Source organism: Bactrocera dorsalis, chromosome 4 (genome assembly GCF_023373825.1).
Source record: "Bactrocera dorsalis isolate Fly_Bdor chromosome 4, ASM2337382v1, whole genome shotgun sequence".
Taxonomy (NCBI): Eukaryota; Metazoa; Arthropoda; class Insecta; order Diptera; family Tephritidae; genus Bactrocera; species Bactrocera dorsalis.
In genome coordinates, this window is record NC_064306.1 from 49,641,228 (window position 1) to 49,663,638 (window position 22,411).

The 22,411-nt window shown below is 37.2% G+C and overlaps 2 protein-coding genes across 3 annotated transcripts in view; one reads left to right on the forward strand and one right to left on the reverse strand.

Moving 5' to 3' along the window:
- The window catches only part of LOC105222794 (uncharacterized protein DDB_G0284459), a 482,380-nt gene that overhangs the window by 82,608 nt on the left and 377,361 nt on the right, over positions 1 to 22,411 (forward strand). The gene's annotated exons all lie outside the window — the stretch shown is intronic.
- LOC105223172 (LIM/homeobox protein Lhx1) overlaps positions 3,348 to 22,411 on the reverse strand; it is a 158,458-nt gene continuing 139,394 nt past the window's right edge. The window contains exons 6-7 of one of the 2 annotated variants that reach the window (XM_049454112.1): positions 5,840 to 6,113; positions 3,348 to 4,529 (exon numbers count right to left, since the gene is read on the reverse strand). In XM_049454112.1, the coding sequence (XP_049310069.1) occupies positions 4,219 to 4,529; positions 5,840 to 6,113 (585 nt within the window). In that variant the 3' untranslated portion in view covers positions 3,348 to 4,218. The remainder of the gene's footprint in view (positions 4,530 to 5,839; positions 6,114 to 22,411) is intronic. The other variant, XM_049454113.1, reaches the window with a different exon arrangement.

Below are 22,411 nucleotides of genomic sequence, written 5' to 3' on the forward strand. Positions count from 1 at the left end.
GCTGCAAATTGACCTCTTGCAGAAATTTTGTGATAATGAGAAAATTTTATTTGTTTTCAACTCTGTTCTTCATTCTAATTGTCGTCAAATAACATGTATGATCAGCGGTAAGACCTTTTCCCTCGAAATGATCGAAATTTTCGCCCGGTATTCTAACTTCTGCCGGTATGTATCAGTAAAAATAAAATATTGTACTCAACCTATGTCGGAATGTTTGACGTACTCTATGACGAATACTTCAGCTCATATTAAACGGAACCTTTATCTGGCATTACTAAGGACCAGTAGGTCTATGTAGTATGGTGTGGCAACCGGCCAGAATAACCTAATGTAAACTAATGATCCTGGTACTGTAAAAGCCAACCACGCACAATTCTGATTTCGTCGATTTCGTTCCCGTAATTCCGACGTCAAAGAGCTAGGATATTACTCTTGCTAAATAAATGTATACAGAAAGGAGCAGTTTACCCATAACTTCGCCCGAAATTCTCAAGGAAGAAATAATGTTCTATGTATACAACTGTTTAGTATATTAGAGTTATTATTATAGAGACTACTTCGCAGTGAAGAGGATGATCATCGTTTTGTGACCGTCGACGAATCTTGAATCACCAGATACACATCAGGGACCAAAGAACAATGGCACTCACCCGACGAACTTGCTTCAAGGCTTACTATTGACCGGAAAGGTGTTATTTACCATTGATGAACTGGAGAGAGACCAAACTGTCCCATTTGATGCCAGAGGACTATTTTGAAGAGAAAATTATTGAAAATTAAATATATTTTTCGAAAATTTTCGTTTCTCTTTCGTACGATAGCTACTTAGCGGAGCTCCATCCATTCTTTGTATTATGGGGTGGGCCATATAAAATTTTAATTTTCGAAGATAGGGCGTAAAAGATTGAGTGTAGCGTTTGCTGTACGGCACGTAGCGCCGGTCTGCTGGAACCAAATGTTGTCCAAGTGTTCCTCCTCAATTTGCTTGAAGAAAAATTCGGTTAACATTGCACGATATCGCTCACCATTGATGGTTACGGCGGTTCCTTCTTCATTTTCGAAGAAAAATGGGCCGATGATTTCACCAGACCAAATTCCTCACCGTACAGTGATTCGTGCTGTGTGCATTGGCTTCTCGACGATTACGTGCGGGTTTTGTGATTTGCGATAATTCTGCTTGTTAACGTAACCATCGAGGTGGAAATGAGCCTCGTCCGAAAAGATGATTTTTCGGTAAAATTGACCATCATCGGTCAAACGATCTTGTGCCCAACCTGCGAACTGTAGAATAGTGAATAGCGACCCATTTCGTAAATTTTAGACTTTTTACTGAATATCTGCCACTTTCCGAATCGTATTTGACGTTTCCAATGTCGAAATATAGATAATTCAAATTAAAAACGTTAGATGGCCCACCTGTTATATGCTAACAAATTGAGGAATCGTGAAATGTTCCTAGAAAATTTTTGATATCAATTAACATTTTTCATGCATCTTTACGTAGGTTGCCTTTTATATTATGCGATTTTATCACTTTAGTGTTGCAATCTAGTAACTCACAATTTTATCATAAAGTGTGACATATTTGATGTTGTTCATACGCAAACGTTTCGATATATGACCGCTATTTGTCTTGCTTGTCTCTGCCAAAAGAAAAAGAATTTAACCGCGAAATATAGCAGCCAGAGCTGAGAGTAATACACGAAGACCGTCGTGGAGGGTCGATTCGGGGTAATAACTCGGACTAACGTATGGAACGACTTTGGCACAGGTTATGTCGCGATCTTAAATTGAAGGCGTACAAAATAAAATTTTGTAAGAACTGAAGCCGCTCGACCTTCCCAAGCGACATCGCTTCGCTTTTGGGCTCTTGAATAGTTCCAAGAGGATCGGGACAAATTTTGTTCAGCGATGATGTCATTTCTGGCTCAATGGGTATGCAAAACAGCAAAATTGCCGCATTTGCTACGAAAGGCGACCTGAAGAGATTCAAGAGCTGCCATTTCATCCAGAAAAAAAACAAAAGTTTGGTGTGGTTTGCTGCTTGGTGGAATAATTGGTCCACATTTCTTTCAAAAAGGATACCGGTGACAGCGCCACCGTCACTCGGCGACTGTTATCGTGCAATGATAACCAACTATTTGATGGCTAAAACAAGAACACTTCGGTGACCGGATAATTTCACGTTTTGGGCCGGTCGATTGGCCACTAAGATCGTGTGATATCACACCGCTAGACTTCTTCCTATGGGGATATGTAAGCTCTAAAGTACATTTATGCGGACGGTCAAAATTTTTCGTTACCAGTCAAAATTCTCGAACGAGTCATTGAAAGGAAGACTCAACGGGTGGACCATCTGAGACGTAGCCGCGGCCCGAATTTGAAGGGAATAATCTTCAAGAAATAAATACCAAAGAATGTTCTTTCAAATGATTTTAAACTTGCCAGACTAAATTTGAAGTTTCTGTGTTTTTTCTTTTTAAGCAAAATTTAGCTTGTTCTGTATCCAAGTACTTCTTTTCCCATTCTTTGAAGTAAAAACAACCGTTATATTCACATTTTAGTTAACAATTTGTTTATTTGAATTATATGATTTTTTTTTGTGTTTTACGTTTTCACTTGTTATTTGTTATCATTCACGACTTTCATATTATTACCGTAATAGTTTTGCTGATAAATATAATATCATATTTACTCATATATGTATATATATATTTATTTATTTATAATTACTTACACATTAAGCTAACACTAAATTCTTTATACATTTTACAATACATTTTTCTCATAATAATAAATTTTTCATTTCATACTTCTTCATAGTGGGCCTTGCTCTTTTCACTAGTTTGCTTTTTTGTGTTTTTGTTTTTTTTTAATTCTTCCTGCTTTCTATTCTTCTTCTATATTAATATCAGCATTTTACATGTATGTTTTTGTATATTTAATATTACATAGGTTTCACTATTAGCAATAAATTATACAGCTTACAACTACAAAGATAAATAAGATACTCAACGGAAACGCAAAAGGAAGGTGAGATAAATGGGATGGGGTGCAGTGGAAAGCATAAAAATAGCATACATACATAGATACATACAAACATTCATATAAAATTGGTACTAGTTGAGGGGGAGAGGGGGTAAGAGTTTTTACATCATAGTTGGGTGCGTTGTTTAACAACAAATTTTTTAGAAAGAGCGGGGGAGAAACAACAAAAATTAAAAAATTAAAGGGTGCTAAGTATATAAAAGCACTAACAACTCATATTGGTGGCGAAGTTTTTGTTTTTGTTTTTTTGTGGTACGTTTTAGCAAAAATTTCTTTTGTTGCACATTCAAAGTTGATTCTTGTTTTGCTTGCATTTTACATATTTACTAATTTTATTTAAATATATTTGCATATATATTTAATTTGCTGTTTGATTTTTGTTTTTGGTTTTGTAAGTGCCACAAATTTATGTTTCGGGTTTATCGAAAGTTTTTGTTTTTGTTTTTTTTTATACACAAAATACAAATAGGCTTAGCTTAGATGCTTATGTGTGTGTGTGTGTGGGTGTGGGGGTAAAGAGCTGTTGTGTTGTTGTTTTTGTATAACTATTAACTTTCGGGAGCGCTTTTTTTATTTTTGTGCTTTCTTCTAGAAAATAAATTAAATTTATTTTTGGCCATTTTTCGGCTGGCTTTTCGCGCACGCTGCTGTGTTGCACCATGTATACTATATGCATATGTATGTGCAACATATATTTTCTTGCTGCCAAATCCAAGTATTCATTCAACAAAGTTTACATTGCAGCAATTTTGCTTGAAAGCAAGCCTTTATATACGCGCCGCCATTTTGTTTTGTTTTCTGTTGTTGCGTCGCGTTTAGTAGTTGCCAGCGTGTGCATCACCATTGTTCCAGCAGCTCCAATTGCTCCGGCGGCAGCACTTCTTGCTTCAACTGCAGTTGCTGTTCTTGCTGATGTTGTTGTTGTCGTTGCTGCTCTACTTGCGGTTCATTCGCCAGCAAGATCGCCGCCATCGTTTCGGCTGGCGTCGCTGCTGTGGTTGTAGTGTTGGTGCCTGTTGGTGGTGGTGGTGGTGGCAGCAGTGCCGCTGGCGACGGCTGCGACGTCGGCGACTGTAATTGCAATTGCGCGTGATGTTGCTGCTGTTGTTGCTGTTGTTGTGCGCTCAAGGTCTTCAGCAGCAGCAGGCGATTGGCCAATTGTTTTGTATATTACCAAACCAGTCCTTCGTTTTGCATATTCGATGGTTCGCTGAAGTTCGCCGCTGTCAGGAATTCCGGTGATGCTGAGCGCGGGCCGTTCGATTGTTGTGCTTGCTGTTGTTGCTGCTGCTGCTGTTGCACTTGCTGTTGTTGTTGTGCTTGTTGTTGCGCAGCCAGTAGGTGTTCAGGTGGTGGCGGTGGCCCGCCAGCCGATTGTATGCTCATCGGTGGGCCACCAGCTTGACTGAGGAATTGCGATTCGGGCGTGAGACCAAATTCATTCACCATCGGTATGGGGCCGGTGTGATCCATGGGACCGCCTGAAAGTGAAGTGTGAAGGGAAAAGTAGGCGTTAGTAAATGTGGGTGTCGGGATAAAGTATTAAAGAATTAAGTTTTGAGCTTGAGCTAAAAGTTTGTCGCAATTTTTTTTTTTTGGCAATAATGGATCTTATAAACTTCTTGAGACATAAAGTTTCGTAGTGTGAGCTCATCTTACTGCATTTAAGATTTAACGATATTCTAATTTTTAGCCAGCCTAGTCTAATTTCTGGTACCGAACTCCAGACCAAATTTGTGAGAAATCGTGAATCTTATAGACTTCTTGGTTTTCAAAGTTGAATCTAATTGCTATTACCGAGCCGTATCTGGACTAATTTTCTGAGATTTATTCAAGTACCGAGCTTCAGTTAGCCCAAAATTATTGAAGAATCGGGTTAATTTAGACAATAAGATTTAGGCTGTTTCAAAAGGAGTTACTTCTTCTTCTTCTTTATTGGCGTAGACACCGCCGACGCAGTTATAGCCAAGTTTACAACAGCGCGCCAGTTGTTCTTCCTGTAGCTAGGTCCTTCTCCGCTTGGTCTTTCCAACGGAGTAGAGGTCTTCCTCTTCCTCTGCTTCCCCCGGCGGGTACTCCGTCTAATACTGTAAGAGCTGGAGTGTTTTCATCCATTCGAACGACATGATCTAACTAAGTAGCCGCTGTCTCTTAATTCTTCTGAACTATGTCGTTGTATATCTCGCACAGCTCATCCCAAAGGACCTTAAATCTTCCGTAGAATCTTTCTATTGAAAACTCGTAACGCCGACTCATCAGATGTCGTCATCGTCCATGCCTCTGCACCATATAGTAGGACATAAATGATGAGGGACTTGTAGAATTTGGACTTCGTCGAGAGAAAATATTACTTCTCAATTGCCCACTAAGTCCGAAGTAACACCTGTTGTTGTTGGAGTTGCCAGAAGAGCTTAAACCGTACATCTTTACTGGATTTCAATCGCAACCGCACCGTTGAACCGGATAATATTTATAGCAAACATGATCGGTATCATTTTCGGTTTAAATCCAATCGTTCGGACCGAATATGTTGAGAATAAGATCCTATCATTTATGATCTGGTCTTTGGATCAAGACCACTTCTAGTTTAGCAGACATTTTCCGAATGATACCAATAACAGAGTTCCTTTAAAGGCTGTCGTACCTTTTCTTTGAATGTAATATGATCTCTTAGCTCTTTATATATCTTGCCCTCAAATAAACTTAAACAACTTTACACTCTTGCAAATACATACATATGGAAACGTAAATATACTACAAATATATAATAAAATTAAGAAAAATTACTTACAAAACCTACCTGGTGTATTGAATGGCATTGGTCCACCCGGATGTCCTGGAAAGAATGGCCCGTCATGCGGATGAAACGGTGGACCACCATAGCCAAATTCGAATTTGCCATCAGCCGCGAAATAAGGGAAACCAGGACCATCGTCCAGACCACCAGGTGAGAGATTCATGGGGAAGCCGCGCATTTTACGCGCACCGCCAAAGAACGGTGGACGTCCCATGCTGGTGATTTGTTTCATGCGTCGCTCCTTGGAACGTTTGTTCTGGAACCAAACCTGTGGCGGCGAAGAGAAGAAAAAGAAGAAGTGGAAAGCAATTAAAAACTAAGTCAATGAAAATGGTTGCAGGTGGTGAAGACTTGAGCCTAGAGCAGCAGAAAACGACACACACACACACATATATACAGAAGTGCAGGGGAGAAACACATAAGCAGCAGTTGACTTGAAGCATAAAAAATACGGCGGATATGCGGATATGTGTTGCCTGTATATAGCTTTGCGGTCCTTGCGGTCTGTATGGCCACATGGTCGCACTCGGACGGCTGCTATTAGCTGCCTGACTGTTATGAATTAGTAATGGCACATCGGGACATGGGAAACCACATTAAAATACGCGCGCTTACAACCTCTAAACGGAGGTGTAGAGTGTGGATCTTTTATGCTTGCCCACCTCGACATTCAAGCGCAAACATTTATGTCTATGGATCCTTTATTTCTGCCATACTTCTTACTTCTTTTTTATTTCTGAGCCTTATCAAGCTTGTCTTGGCCTGCTTTGTTGTTGTTGCTGTTTTTGTTTATGCACTTCTTTATTTTACTATAGACTGTTTATTTGCGCGCGCCACAAAGCCAAGCACCACCAAAGCGCTCACACTAACCAAACAAGCCGGACCCGGCCCAACTGCTGCGGAGCGCCTGCTCGCCGCGTCCATGTCAAGTCTAAGTCCATGTTGCACTCGCTGTCTGGCGTTGAGTCGAGTGTGTGCGGCGTCGGGTCAAGTCAAGTGTGTTGGCAGGTTTATGCGCCAAATCGCTGAACTTGACCAACAATAAAAACAACTACAAGCGATAAAGTTTTAACAACAGCTATCTAGCTGGCAACAAGCACCAAACACACATCAGCAACAATAACAATAACAACAGCGGTGAAAAGAGCAACAGCAACTATAAATGTGGCCATATAGCGTTTCTTATGTTGATCCCACATCATCAACGCTTGTGAGATTATAAAATTTTATGATCTTCCCAATCGGTTCGCATCGGTGCTGCCATAAATGTGTGCGTTTATCGCTCGACACTTTTTGTATTTATTGCAAGTTGTTGTTATTCTTGTTGTTGTTGTTCGGCTTTGTATTACTGCTGTTGTTTCGCATTTATGGCCTGTTTTGTTGTTGTCCATTTTATACGGTAGGAAATACTTGGATAATTGCTCGCATTCAACATTCGCCAGCAAAGCAACAACAAACAAGCAACGGTCAAACAGTAAACTTAGTGCAGAGAGGATTCATTTTGGTTTTCTTTTGAGTTAACATATTTTTTTTGTTGCCTATGAGTGCACCTCAGTTTTGACTAAGTATTGCTTGGTTAAATGCATAGGTCGCCGTGGAATTTTTCGTTAAAATAGCTGTTTTAGCACATTGCTTATTATTTTCAAACGTTTCCAGAATCACTTCTAAACACTTTGAGGTTATTGACTTCTTCTCACTAACACACTAACACTCTATCTCTCTCACTCGCCCACTATCTTCCTCACTCTCTGACCCGAAAACTATTTTGCTTTCTCCTTCTAACTCCAACACTTTCTTTCTGTCACTTTCTTTCTTTCTCTTTAAGCCGAAAACTCTCTCTCTAACTCGAACTAAATTTTTTTTTCTCTAACTCGAAAACTGTCTCTACCTAACCAGAAAACTCTTTCTATCTTTCTTTCTCTCTCTAACCCGGAAACGATTTTTTTCTCTTTCTCTCACTAACTTAAAAACGATCTGTCTTTCTCACTAGATTTAAATCTTTAGAGACTTAGGAAACTGAAAACCGGACAAAATAGGATTTAAATATAGGAGTCTACCGCGAGTTTTGTTTCATAAATCGTTTATAAGATTCTCTATACACTTATGGATCGAAGAGTGGCTCTCCTCAACCAAACCACAAAATTAGTATATTGATGATAGTCTAATAGTTCTTAGAGTTTCAGAATTTATTTTTCGGAGATCTTACGAGAAAATATACATTAAAATAATTTTGTGCGATTTTCTTAATCTTTGCCACCGTAGAGTTTTTCCTAGCAACCCCATTTCTCTGCCAAACCATAAACCGCTGTTTGACCCCTAGCAGCCCACTGCCGATATTTTGCGATTTTTTACTGCTAAATTAGCGATCATGTCGGCTTAGTTTCTGCGCTGTTCGCTGCCGCCACAACTTCTTATTGTTCGCTCATTTTATGTGTTATGTAGTTCAGCGTGGTCTTTAATGTCGGCTTTTCGCTGTTTATATCTTTCACTGTTGTCGTTTTCTCTCAAGATCCAACGAGACGACGTTTGGCTTTTACGCGCACATTTGTTGGTTAACGACAGTGCGCCAAAGATTCTAGCAAATCCGTATTTATGCGCAAAAAATTTCATATATCAAAATTTTAGTGGCAACTCGGAAAGCAGCGTAGTACGTTTGGGTTCTCGCTTTTTGCCTTTGCTAGTTTATACCTTCATTCCCGTCTTTTTTTATTATTCGGTTACCTTTTTTGCGTTTAATATGCGCCACTGCGTGAAATTTTGAATTTTTCTCAATGAAATTTTTTGATTTATGTATTTTGGCTTGCGAAAACGTCATTATTTTTATGCGTCAATTTTTTAATTTTTAAATTTTTTTTTTGTTAATTTTTGCTTGAGTCTCTTCACACAGCCGCAATGTGTCCACATTTGATGAATATGCAAAGGGTTCGTGTGGTAAACGACTTCTTGAAAGTGCCCACTAAACGCATTTCGTTTTGTTGTTTAAATAGTTTCCAATGAAATTTTCGCAAAATTTCGTTTTTCGTTTTTGATTTTTGCAATTTTTTCTACCAAACTCTCGCAGAGTTTATGTTTTATTAGATCATATTTCCATGGTGCCCTGTGACTGGCAGTCCATATATAATATTCGCGGAGTTCATTTGAATTTTATTGTGCTAGAGCCAGAGAGTCGGCTTTTGTGTGTGCAGCTTTCGGCGCTTGCAACAATAATTGTTCGCGCCAAGGTGCTGCCAACACTTTTATTTTCGTGGGAGAATGACCGTCTGTCTACATTTTTGTGCTTCGTTACTTAGTTGGTCTGTCTGTCTATCTGTCAGCTGTGCTACTTCCTGCTGTGCGCACAGGATTGATGTGTATTAATATGTTGTCCGGTGCAGTTTTTGTTTTATTTTATTTTGGTTTTTAAACCATGAATAATTATTATTTCTGCGATGATGGGTCGTAACGGTTTTTTTGGTGCTTAGTATATCAGTTTTTTTGGAAATTTAGGAATGAATCTAATGGTTAAGTGGTTTGTCTGACTAAAGTTCTTAGAAATACGTTTCAAAATGTGCCTGAGAGAGGGTACTTGGATAATTTTTTGTACTCAAGCTAAACCTCATCTATTTGGTTCTTGAGGTAGCTTTATTTGAGTATTATCTATTATCTATTATTTCTGACAATGGTTCACCGATCCATATGTTAGCCTTTACATGTTTCGAGTTTCATGTTTTAAGTTGCCAACTAAGACAGGCGTGATTTTAAGATTCGTTCTTATTTTGCCTTCGAGCGCTCACCAAATTTTAGAGTGGTTTCCTAGAGCAATATATATAGGTGGAAGAGGGGAAAATTGCTACAAAAGTCTGTTTAGATAAGAAATGCGATTCTGATCCTCTGCTAACGACAAGCGCTTCGTTATTTTCTGACCTATTACCAAAGAAAGGGTTGCGAGTTCCAAATCGTCTACGCTAGTAAAGAATAATCTGTTCATGGAAATTTAGTTAACTATGATAATCTTCACGTGTGAAGCCGCTCAGAACAAAATTGTGAGATACCGTATTACGACCTTGATTTAATGCGTTCTTATCTCAGACAAACTACTACCATAAAAAATCTTATTCTAAAAAGTCTTAGTTCTTATTTTGTTTCTCTTGAGCCCTCAATTCACATTTTTGACTTGTTTTGCTAATTTGTTGTTAGTGTTTTTAGTATTTTGGTATTTAAGAAAGTTAAGAAACCCGCTCAGTTATCACTTGTGTTCGTAATAAGTCTGTCTGTTAGTAAAAAATAATTAGTTCACACTTAAGCTCTTGTCCTCCTCTCCTCTTGCCTTCATAAAAATGCAAATTTTACTACTTGCGCAGAAAATCTTTAGATTAGGCTTCTAACTGTTGTTTGCGTTAATTCGTGCCTAGCCTACTTACTAACTATAAAGTTTAAGTATGTAGTATCTTTACTGAAGTGTGTGAAAATGAGTTATGATAGCTGCCAAGAAAGGGGTATGACAGCACTAATAAGTAGTATTTGTAGAAAAATTTTTTTTAGCGATAAAAATTATATTTTGTTCAGACGGAGGAGCTATATACATATATGATAAGCAAACCCCTGTTAATTTACGGATGCTTTCTTTTTTATTGCCTTATTTCTACAATGCAAGCAATTACTTTTAATTCTTTTTAGATTTAACATTTTTAGGCCACTATAATAAAGTTAGTGTGCAAAAACCAAGTTAACTGCACAATTATGTCACTATTTTGTTCGTTTGCCAAATTCGTTTGCAATTCTCGACGGGTTTATATGTGCTACTATTTAAAAGACTTCGAACCTCAAACAAATATACCGTTTTGTACTCCTGTAGTATAATTTCCTCGTCTTCTGTAATCGAAGAGCAATATTTCCTCAAGGAAAAAAGCTTTCCTGATTTAAATATACTTAAATAAACTTTAATTTTCAAGTATAAAATCCTTATACGTACTATTTTCCAACAACAACAACAACATAAATACACATTTATTCACCACATCTTTTGATGTTTTATGAGCAGTTATTTGTAAAAGTAAACCTCAAAAACTCTGGCTGAAATGCAGCTGTCATGTTCAGTTTCAATTTCGATTTGACTCGTTTTTCACTTCGTGTTTAGTTGTTGTGTTCATATTTTTTTTCTATTTTTTAACAGCTGTCACTTAGCCTGTTTCGCATATGGTTTGCAGTGAAATGTCACTTTTGACAGTTCACTCGTTTGCAACGGTGTATTGCAAGCAAAGCGCGCCACAACCCGGCAAATGTGGGCTAAAAGCATTGCCAGCAAAATTGTATGCAATGACAGTGTGACAGCCCGTTTAGATGCACCTGCTGCAGTCGCAGCAGCAACAAAATCAACTGCTTGCCACAATGCATACTCGTCACTTAAACATGCTGAATTTGCTGCGAGAAAAAAGTATGTTTATATATAACGATGTCAGCAATAACTGGTAATAACTCCGCTGCGCCGAATTGCAGCTACCCAGCCAATATGCGGCAGCCCCAACGACGGACCGACAGGCCAAGCCGAACAAGCTCACTCACTGACTGACAGCATAAAATGTGGCAAAAGTAAATCACCAACAAACTGCTGTGCTGTGCAGCGCTTCAAATACATTTTACCAACTTTGTTTTGTGCCCCGGCATGGCTGACTGTTTCGTATTTGTATTTGTTGTATTTGTGTTCGTGTCATCCACATTTCAGTCTTTACGGACAGTTAGTTGTTGCAATCAAAAATATTTCAATTTATGGCTTAACATAAAATTCGAAAAGTAAAAATTATATGCTTTAGTGATAAAATAGTTGCAATTTGGGGCATACACCAAGTGGTGCAACAGTGAAACGAGCTTGCCGTTACCTATATATTACCACTTTGTTTGTATTTAATATGTTGCAATGGGAACAGAGCGTGTGTTTATGCATATTTGCTTCGTAAAAATGTATAAAAATTTTATACTTTTGTGAATCAGTGTCAAAACTGAGTAGTTGTTAAGTCAATACCACGACTGTCATAAGCTGAAAATATTTTCGTATTTTTACCTGGGATTTCAAGGCAACTTGTGCAGTAATATTGAGCAAATCAAAATAATTTTTAGAGCATGACACCAGCAGATACTCTAAATTGATTTTCAGTGTTGTATTATGGCAAGTTTAAAAAAGTTAAATCTGTTTGAGGTTAAGTTGCAATGTCGTGATAGACTACAGCTTGACTAGCGCCCCAATTCGAGAGTGAAGTGAAGGCGAGTTATAATAATTTAATAAATATAAAATAGGATATAATATGTGATCAGTTTTGATTCGGACTGACAAAAAACTATTTTTTCAAGTATTTTGATGCAAGTCTTCGCCTCCAAAGTAGGCTCCTGTATCTTCAACAAATTTTAGGTTTTTTTCGGTTTCGCTTAATTTTTGAAGCGCCATTCGCTGGATTGTCTGAGTTTCGTTGTCATATTTACAAACCCACGTCTTGTCACCGATAATGATGCGCCCGTTGAATATGAGGTAGTCAGCTATCTTGCCAAGCATTTCTACTTGACGTCGTTTTTGAAAAAAATCTTGTGGTACGAGTTGGGAACATTCACGTTTCATATCCAAAACATTAACCAAAATGGTTTCAGTTGGTTGGTAAATGATATTGAGATCCTCTTTCTGATGCCAAAAAATCGACTTCAAGCACTCTTTGTTAAAATTTTCGATATTATCTTCATTATAAAACAAAATTTGTTAAATTTTGTACAATTTTTTATTTTATTATTTTTTTTTTATTTATTTTCTATCATTTTAAAAATTATTTTTTGTTTAATTCTTTATATATTTTTTTATATTTTTTTTTATTTTTTTTATATTTTTTTTACATTTTTTTATATTTTTGTATTATATTTTTTTATTTTTTTTTAATTTTTTTTAATTTTAATTTTTTTTATTCTTTTTACATTTTTTATATTTTTTTTATTTATATTTTTTTTTATTTATATTTTTTTTTATTTATTTATTTATTTTTTCTTACATTTTTCACATATGTACATACGGTTTGCGCTTAGTCCGGGTCAAATCTGATCAGATGGTTTATGTAGTAAGTAGATCATAAGAAATTAAAAATGTCCTAGTGTTATCTCCAAGCTTTGAAAGTATTTATATTTCTATGGATGAGATTAGATGATATGAAGCTTTCCTCCTTAACTGCCACGCTTTCACGCGAAAAGTCGTAACATCTTTGTCTCACTCTTTATGGCTTCAAATTAATCTAGCTTTAGCTCTCTGTCATTGGTTTAAGACACTTTGTCGTTTAGTGTGGGCACTTAACCTCACTTATCTGACCCTCTCAATTGAGAGACAATAAGCCAGTTGAAAGGCATTATAATGCTTTGCGAAATTCTCTATTCCTCAAGTAAGCTGAGTAGAAAGCTGTAATCTGGAGTAGAAATCTGTAATCTGGTACTCCTCTTCCTTATCATTTTTAGAGTTATACTAATCTTGAAACTGAGTATTAGGACGATCTCATTAATCTACGACCTTTTCGATAATTTAACTACTAAGAACTTTTTTTTAGAAAACATCATCAATTGAAAGCTTTCTTTTAGGCATGACTAAAAAACATTTTTGATAGTCGAATCTTCAACTTTTCAATTTTTATTTTAACAACAGCTGAATTCGGGAGATCTTCGTCTGTAGCTAGTTAAGATTATATTCAAACAACAGATGTAACCTTTATTTGCTATCTGCAGTCAAATGATCCTACTCTACGGTAACATCTTTGCAAAAGCAAGAGTTTATTAGCACTTCTAGCTTCGCGGCTGCTTTTATGTTCGGTTGAACCCCTTTAAGCGATTTTTTTTTCCAAGTTTTAGAAACATCCTAATTAGCCTCGAATCTTGTTTAACCCATTCGTCTGCTCTACTATTCATTGCTACGTGACATTGTTGTTTTTGTGGAACTGATTATAGGCCACTTTGCGGGCGGATCACTTTAAACGCCCCGCTTTGGCGAAAAAACTTGCAAATTATTGGTTAGCTTGTGAGTATGGGGTGTTTCGAGAAGGTTGCGCTTAAGACAACTTAGGGGCACAGACGTCATCTGCGAAAGCGCCTACTTTTACCGCCAAACCAGGTGCTTATTACGCTTCAACATACAACAAACCAACAACAACAATGCGTGTATTGCTTTGCGATTGCCGGTTGTCGGTTGTCGGCGACGTAGCTGGCGGCACCGGCGCACGGTGTGTGCCTCCGTTTAAATATAATTTACCATAATTTTCAACAGAAGAAGATAATAACAACAAATTTCGCGCAACATGCGTTCATTACACAAATACATACGCAGACTTGTATGCTTGTGTTGTTGTTGTTATTATTATGAACGCTGTCGCTTTGGCAATGTGTTGTCCCGGTCCTGCTGCAATAATAATATTGGCCAATATGCCAAGCGTAACCTGTAATTTGGCTAAATGATCGAAAATGATGTTCTGCAAATGATCCTTTGTCTTTGCGAGACGCGCTACTCAAAAACACAAACGGCGAGCGATCATCACAATTCAAACATTTCGTCGAAGGATGTTTGGAAAAAATATATTGAAATATATTGCTGTGCTGTGCTGATCAGCGCTGAGCGAGAGTCGGGGCGTGAAGTGGCAATGCGGCAAATAAAATTGCATGCGCAGTCGAACAAGCTTAAAGTGCGGAAATAAAATATTAGCTGACATGAAACATGAGTGCGCGTTGTTCCGCAAACGCGCGTTCGCTGGCGGCAAGTTCGGTCAGTAATGATCGACGCGTTCAGAAAGGCTATACGGGGCTATGCAGTTGTATGAATGTGTGTGCAATGTAATTGGTGCTGAGCATGTGTTGTTGTAAAATTTTGTCGTTGTTGTAGGAGTGTTTTTTGTTGTTTTTGTAGAAGGGTTTTTGTTGTTGTTGCATATGTCATTTTGTTTGTTGTTGTGCAAAAGTCTTTTTTATTATTGTTGTTGTAGAAGTGTTTTTGTTGTTGCTTTTGACTCTCTTTTTGTTGTTTTATAAGCTTTTCTTATTTGAGAATCTTTTGTTGTTGTAGTAGTAATCAGTTGTTGTTGTTTTCTAAATTTTTGTTGTTGTTGTTTTGTTGCATAAACATTTCTCGTTGTTGCTTTATTGCTTTCGTATATGAATTTGTTGTTGTTGTTGTATATAAATTTGTTGTTTTTGCATACTTTCTTGTTTTTGTTGTATGATCTTTTGTGGCTGTTGTGCGTTTTTTGTTGTTTTGCAACTTTTTGTTGTTTTTTTTTATTTGTTTGAAGGTTATGTAGCGCATTTGCTAATTGGGGCGTATAATCGCTTTCAACGCGCTCGAAAGCAATAATTTGTAGGCCATTGATGTACCTCACATGCATACAGACCTCTAGTCATGTTTAAGGTCTTGTATAACAGAGAAAATTTTAACATTTTCATAAGCCTTTAAAGTGATGACGTCAATTATGCTTATTATGTCGAGCGCTAAGTATCAGATGATCGATCACAAAGTGCATTAGGTTGTTATATTTTGTTTTTGTTTTTGTTTTTGGTTTTCTTTTTATTTTTATTACTATTGAGCGTATCGCAAGTTAGCGCACAGCAGCAGCGCTGCACTTACCTATCGCGGTCCACCATTTTAGCTAATTCTGGGTATCGCGGGGCAATTTTTTCTGTAGTTAGTGTTGTTGTCAGCGCGTATCGATTATTTAATTGTTATATGTTGTTTGCTACAAACGCTTTGGGTTCAACAACTTTCTGCGAATAAATAACGACGCCGGTGTTGATCTCTCAACACTTTGCAGTCATAACAATCATCAGCATTTCCGCCGCGTGGCAAATGCTTTGAAGCGCTTAAATATATGGATATATATGTGTCTTATTTTGCTGCTATACTAGCAAAGCTGTTGAGTTATAAACCGTGTAAAAATGAGATTTTCAACCGATTTCTAATCACACACGCACACATGCACACGTACAAAGAGTTGTAATTGATTACTCCATAGCATCATTAGTGTGTGCATATGCGCCCGTCTCACGACTCAGCTCAAGCGAAAATCAGTTGAAGATAGATGAGAAAAAAAGGAAGTCTATAAAACTATTTTTTTTTGTTTCTTTTTTTTTTGTAATTTCTCTATAATTTTGCTGCTTGTATTTATCATTACTAATGCTTTAGCTACTTGTATCGATCATCTACGCTTCATACTTATGCCATGAATTAATCGTGGACAAGTGGTGTAGTGTGGAAAAAATATATGCGATTCGTTACACCGCAAGCAAACGCTTCGCCCCGCATGCTAGTAGCATTACTAAGCATGAATGATTAGCTAATCGCGTACACCGTTGAGCGTGCGCAAGCGCAGTGGCAAGCTAAGACAGCTGTTGACCAGCCGTCAACATGGCTGCTGCGCCTGACACCAAGTATAAATACGTTCGTGCACACAGGAGTCACATTTATTGGCAGCTAACTCTCGCTAGTCAAATATTGTGCTTGCTTGACATTTAAAACGCTTGCCCAAATAATAGCACCAAACAAAACTCATAAATGATAATCATAAAAATCAAAAAGCAGATTCATAAGTAATTATGCGGCTATCAAGGCTAAAGGCTTTGAAGTCCATTTGGCTATGGTTTTGTGCAAGCAAATTGGCCAGCTGCTGTGGTCATGTTTAGAAGTGGCTAGCACTGTCTTGTAATGAATAGAGTGCTATAAAATTAAATAGTTTACAAATATTAATAATACGGTTGAGCGGGTTGAAGTATTCCGAAAGCGAAATGACAGCTGTGGATGTGGGCGCAACGAAAAGCTGATGGACAGCTAAAATAAATATGGATGCCGTGTCGTTTTATGATTATCACTTGCATTTTAAGTGAAAAGTGGTAGAAGAGTTATTACATTCGATAATAGAGACTGACAGATCGAGAAGACGCAGGCATTCTAAAGGACGGCTTATTCCCTTGAAGCTATGAACTGAACTCCTGGTTCCGCAAAGAACCAAAACTGCTCTATGCGTGGGTTATCGGCTTACCTATTACAATGCACTTTTTTTTATAAAAATAAATGTGTGTCTTGATAAAATATGACCCTTCAACAATAAAGAGACAGCAGCCTTATAAATGTTCGGTCTATTGCCAATAAATATAGCCGTAATAACGAGTTCGAAACCGTTGACATTAAGGCTACTCAGAAAAGCGTCTCATCGCTGCCATGAGCGTAAACGCACTGGAGGCAAAGCCGAAACTAAGCTTTAGAATCACAAAACGAAAGATGTACACTTCAATTTAGATATTTAGCTTTCCCTGTCTTCACAACCAAAATTCTTGATGCTAGAAATTAAGTTCAAAATTTAATGAAAAACAAATCTTGAGGAGTACTGGGAGAAAGTATGCAGACCCTGTTATACTATATACAAGAAAATATGGGAAAACACATGGGGCTGATCCCCTACTACAGGTATAATAGCTTGTAGTTCTTTTATACTTGAAGTTTGTCTTCAGACCAGTATAAAAATTATTTGGAATTGAATTGGCAAACACATTTGGAGCATTATTTAGGGTTTTACATGGGTTTACGGGCCTTAAATCGATTTTTTATTGTCTTATTAAATTCTACAACAGCTCTACAATATTGTCATAAATTATTAAGTTGATCGGAGTAATAGTTTCAGAGAAACAGTCTTGAGAACTTGTCCACTCGAAGCTAGCCTAGACTAAGTGCGCCGTCTTTAAACGCGCTTTTCTCGTAACTGTGTTTTTGAAGTCGGTAGGCAAGTTTTTCGAGAAATAATCAACCTATGTAACTACATGAAATTATACACAGGTCTAAACAGGGGCCGCTCAGAGGTGCAAACATATATAAGTGAAACTCTACACGCGTTTTTCTCGAAACGACATTTTTCAAAATTTCTAACATCATAACTCAAGGAGAAATTTACTGATCGACTTCAAACTAAAACTGGGTATAGTTGAATACATTTGCTATACAAAAGACTACGATCTTTTTGATTGGTTGAAATTGTCAATTTGACATTAAAAACACGACCATTTTTTTCGTAAAAAAAACGATTTTTTTTTTTCAAAATTTCTTAATTTTTGATAGTTTTCAAAGATCGTAGTTCACTGTATAGGAAATATTTTTAAGTTTAATAAACTTCTCAATTTTTTTTGTTTGAGCTATTCATTCGGCCGGAATCATGCCAGCAGTTGGGGCACATTTTTTTGGCACCTCCGAAGAGGGCTCATTTCTCCGTTTTTTCTAAACATTTTTGTAAAAAAAAAATCTTAAAATATACTTGAAAATATACCTTATTACGTTCAAAGAAGTTTGAAATATTCAATCGCGTGCTTTCTCTTAAAAAAAACTCACGAAAATCGCTTAATTTTTCATGCGTCACACTGGTATAGCCCCGTAAAGACTTAGACAAAGAATTTCTGTTTTTTTCTATTACAACTATTTAAAAACAAATATCGCGGGTCAGTGGAAATGGTGTCGCAATGGCTAAGTTGAAAATATATCTTTCCCGAAATTTCAGTTTATTTTGTTAATAGTGTATGTTTGTAACAATAAAAAATTCTAATGAAATATTTTCTTTTTTAGATGAGAAACAAATTGTTGAAAAAAGGCTGTTTTTACTAAGAAAATCCATGTAACCACTTAAAGGAAAAATAATTTATGCATTATCTGTGGTCAAGAAGTGCCAGAAAGTAGGGATTGTGGTTGAGTTTTTTAGAGTGGGCAAAATTCAAGTCCTTTCTAAAAAATCTCAGACACAATAAAATAGAATAAATTGGAGGTGTCAAAAAATATCAGGCCTATTACCTTTCACTCAACTAAAAAATTAAAGTTATACTAATTTATTATTTATAAAATAGTCATTTTCTTAAAATATACACATTTTTAACGGTTTAACACCAAATTACGATAATATTTATAAAATAGTCAGCCCAATACCGCTTGCTAGATCTGCGTAGTTCCAAAAAAAAGTGCCACAAAAATTGTCTGTGTAATCTCAACCGACAATTAACTGCAATTCAACCCGCAATTTAACCGCAACACGAGCGTTTTCGAAATTCAAAAGCGACCCTTTAAACGACGATGTGTTCGCGTACAATATAATGTGTGTGTCTGCGTCTGTGGCTATGTAATAAGCAACAAATAAAAACAAATCATTAAAATGCACAAAGGCCAACTAATCAACGCATTTATGCTCAATTTTTCTTACTATTCAACAAATAGTGGATAATTGTTAGAAAAAACGCAAGCGTCAAGTAGCCGACAAAAGAAAGAGTAGGCAAAACAGATGGGCACACGGACAGACTGACAATGCGCCTGATGTTGGCTTGGATGTTGATGAAAAGAAGCCCACTTTGCGGCTAATAGTAGAAACAATGGAAACACGCGTTCGATTTCAACAACTCATCAACAGACGATTAATTTCATGAATTGACCACCTTTTTGGGCTGTCATTGCCTACCAATCGCCTACCGAAAACTAGTGAGTTCGTAGAGGACTTTGAGCCAGGGCTGCGGGGGTACGGTGCGTACTTGAATAAATGGGTTATTTAGGGAATATGAAGTATATGTGTGTATGTATCTATGTGGTAGCGACGGCATTACTTTGATATAAACGTACTTCCATGGCACACATTGCCGCCGGGGGTCGCCGCAGCTATACCGTCGGCACTTCTATTTTTTCATTATTGTTGTTGCTGTTGCTTTGTTTAATAATATTGCTTATTTTATTGCCTTTTCATTTGGTCTACACAAATTTCTTAACTACCGCACAACGACTACGCCCGCAACTCGCTACTTCCTTGCAGCATGACTTGGCGTTAAGCGGCAAGCGGGCGTAAGCAATAATATATTTGTATAGATTGGGAAGGAAAGAGGCGTTAACGCTGGCGCTATCGGTAAGAAGGAGGAAAAAATACTTAAATATAGTATAAAGTTACGCTGAGGAGACAAGTTGCCAGTCATCACCAGTGTTCAAGTAGCAAGTACAACTCTGTTTCGATTACAGTAAATAAAAAATAGCTGACAGCTACATGACAACAACAACAAAGAATACAATGACTATAACTCAAAACGCTTTTTTAGCATTTAACGGCGCGCTGGTGAGCGGTAGCTAAGCGCTACACGAGTGTGCAGCCGCTTTTAACCGCAATCGTGCCGTCGGTAAGCGGCAAAGCACAGCGCCACACAATGTTGAGCTTAACTTGCTGTTTGCAGCACGCCCGCCGCTGCTGCATTTCAGAAAAGTTAATTAGCTGTGTTTATTGTTGTTGTTGTTTAATATTTTAATTTAAGTTGAAATTTACTTAAAGTCATGCAAATATTTTCGGAGGAAGTAGAAAAGCGTGAAATTGAAAAAAAAAAAATCATGTCAGGTTCTATTAAATCCACACGCCGCACCAAAACTTTGCTAACCGACTCTTTTTTCCGTAGCTATAGATTTCAATGAAATTTGATTAGCCCGGCGCTGATTGAACGGCTTTCATTCGAAGCTGTGTGTGTTTCTTCACTAATACAGTGTGTTACAAAACTTTTATATCAAATGGCCTACAATGGACCAATCGTTGTTTAGTTTTTGAGATATCGATCTGAAATTTTGCGGACGTCATTTTCTCCAGAAGAAACTGCTCATTTGTCGGAATCGCTGATATCGAATCAGTGGAAGATATAGCTGCCATACAAACCGATCAATCAAAATCAAGTCTTGTATGGAAAATTTTTTTATTTGACAAGTTATCTTCACGAAATTCGGCGTAGATAATAGTCGAAGGCAGCGTTAACAACTTCGAACATATTGCTCAAATCCGAACACTATAGGGCATAGCTTTCGTAATGAATCGAATCAAAATCGCGATTAAGATATTTTTGTACCTTTCTATGAAGATATGAAGGGTATTGAAACAACGTTGCCAGCGAGGTTGCCGTTTTTTCATGTTTCAAATTCAATTTCGAGGCAATCAGTAGAATAATGTGTGCTCTGCATTGATTTTTTGAGAAAGCTTTAGCTATAAATAAAACCAAAACGAATTTTAAATAAAACTTAAAACATCCTTGTAGTTGTTGTTGTTGTAGTTAACCTTATCCGCAGCTTTGAAAACCACGATTAACATTGAAAAACTCGATATACACAAAATTCACCACGAAAAACAGCGCCATCTAGCGGAATATACCGTCTTACACTACCAAATACGCAGAACCGATTTTAGATTTACTAAAAACTGTGAAACTTAAAGCTTCCAAACCTTATTTGCGATACCATTCCAAATTTTTTATCTAACCTTAGAGAGATGACATTTGATTTCAAGTTAGGAGCTAAAGTATCGTCATGCTAAGATAAATTTAGTTCGGTATTTTAGCGAAAAAAACTTTCTTTATGAACACTAAAACTCTCCTGACTAAATATTTATGAGAAATAAACTTAGAAGATTTGAAAATCTTACATTAATTTCCAATGCTGAGCACCAATTTTCTTCACACTCAAATATTTCTTACTGTACATTTTTTTTTTCAAACACACTGTGCCACAAACAACAAACAATAATCATAAACATGCCAACATACAACAATGAACAACTAATGGACCAACCAAATTCAAATCATAAAAATATCCAACCAATAGACCAAATGCCAAAATAAACGAAACAGACCAATCGGAAAACCGCTAACCAAAAGCGCCAGCTAAACAAAACACGGCGAACCACCAAAATCAACCAATCAATGAAAATAACAAAGCAGGGCAAGTGCGGGGCATGATGCAAGCAACAACTAGTATGTAACAAACAATGTCGAAACAACAAAGAGGCGCCGAAAAACATGTGCAACCAAAAATAGCCGAGTACAACTGGCGGAAAAAAATCACATTGGCGTTAGATGAGTTTTCAGTTTACAATTACAGCGCCCGCAGTTGCGCATAGTTTTGATAACTTTTCACCACAAGCGCACAACAACTTGCAACACTGCGTGGCGTCTGTTGTGTAAGGGTCATACAAAATTTTATTTTCCTGCGTGTTCATTTAGTTACATTCATGAATTGCCATTTGGTGGCCCCGGCCGTTCGACTCACCGCCGCCGAACTGAACAAAAGAAAAATCGCCGAATCATCGAAACTTAATTTTGAAACAATTGAGTTTCTCGGTTGCCTTGTCTAATGAACAGTTGGTTTTTGTTTTTGTGCCAGGCGCCAATTTTCCATACCACACAGCATGCATCGTATTGTCGTATTATGATCGTTTATGGATGTGGATATATATATATACTGCTTTCGGCGCTGAAATCAATGTTTCCAGATTCGAGTTATTTCCTCTAGTAAGTTGGCTAGCTATGACCCGCTCGCGTTGGCAGGGCAACACCTTACAGGATCATCTAAAGTGTTAATTGAATTTTTGCAGACATTTTTACAAATGAATGGAAATTACACTGAAAATTTAGCGAATTTTTTTTTCAAATAGCTGTAATCGGGAAAAAAAATTCTTCGTCTAAGTCTTTAAGAGTTAAAGCTTTAAGACCTGTGTTCAAATTTCATGAAGATCGGTTGAGAAGTTCCCGATAAATCTTGCCAACCGACTCTAAAAT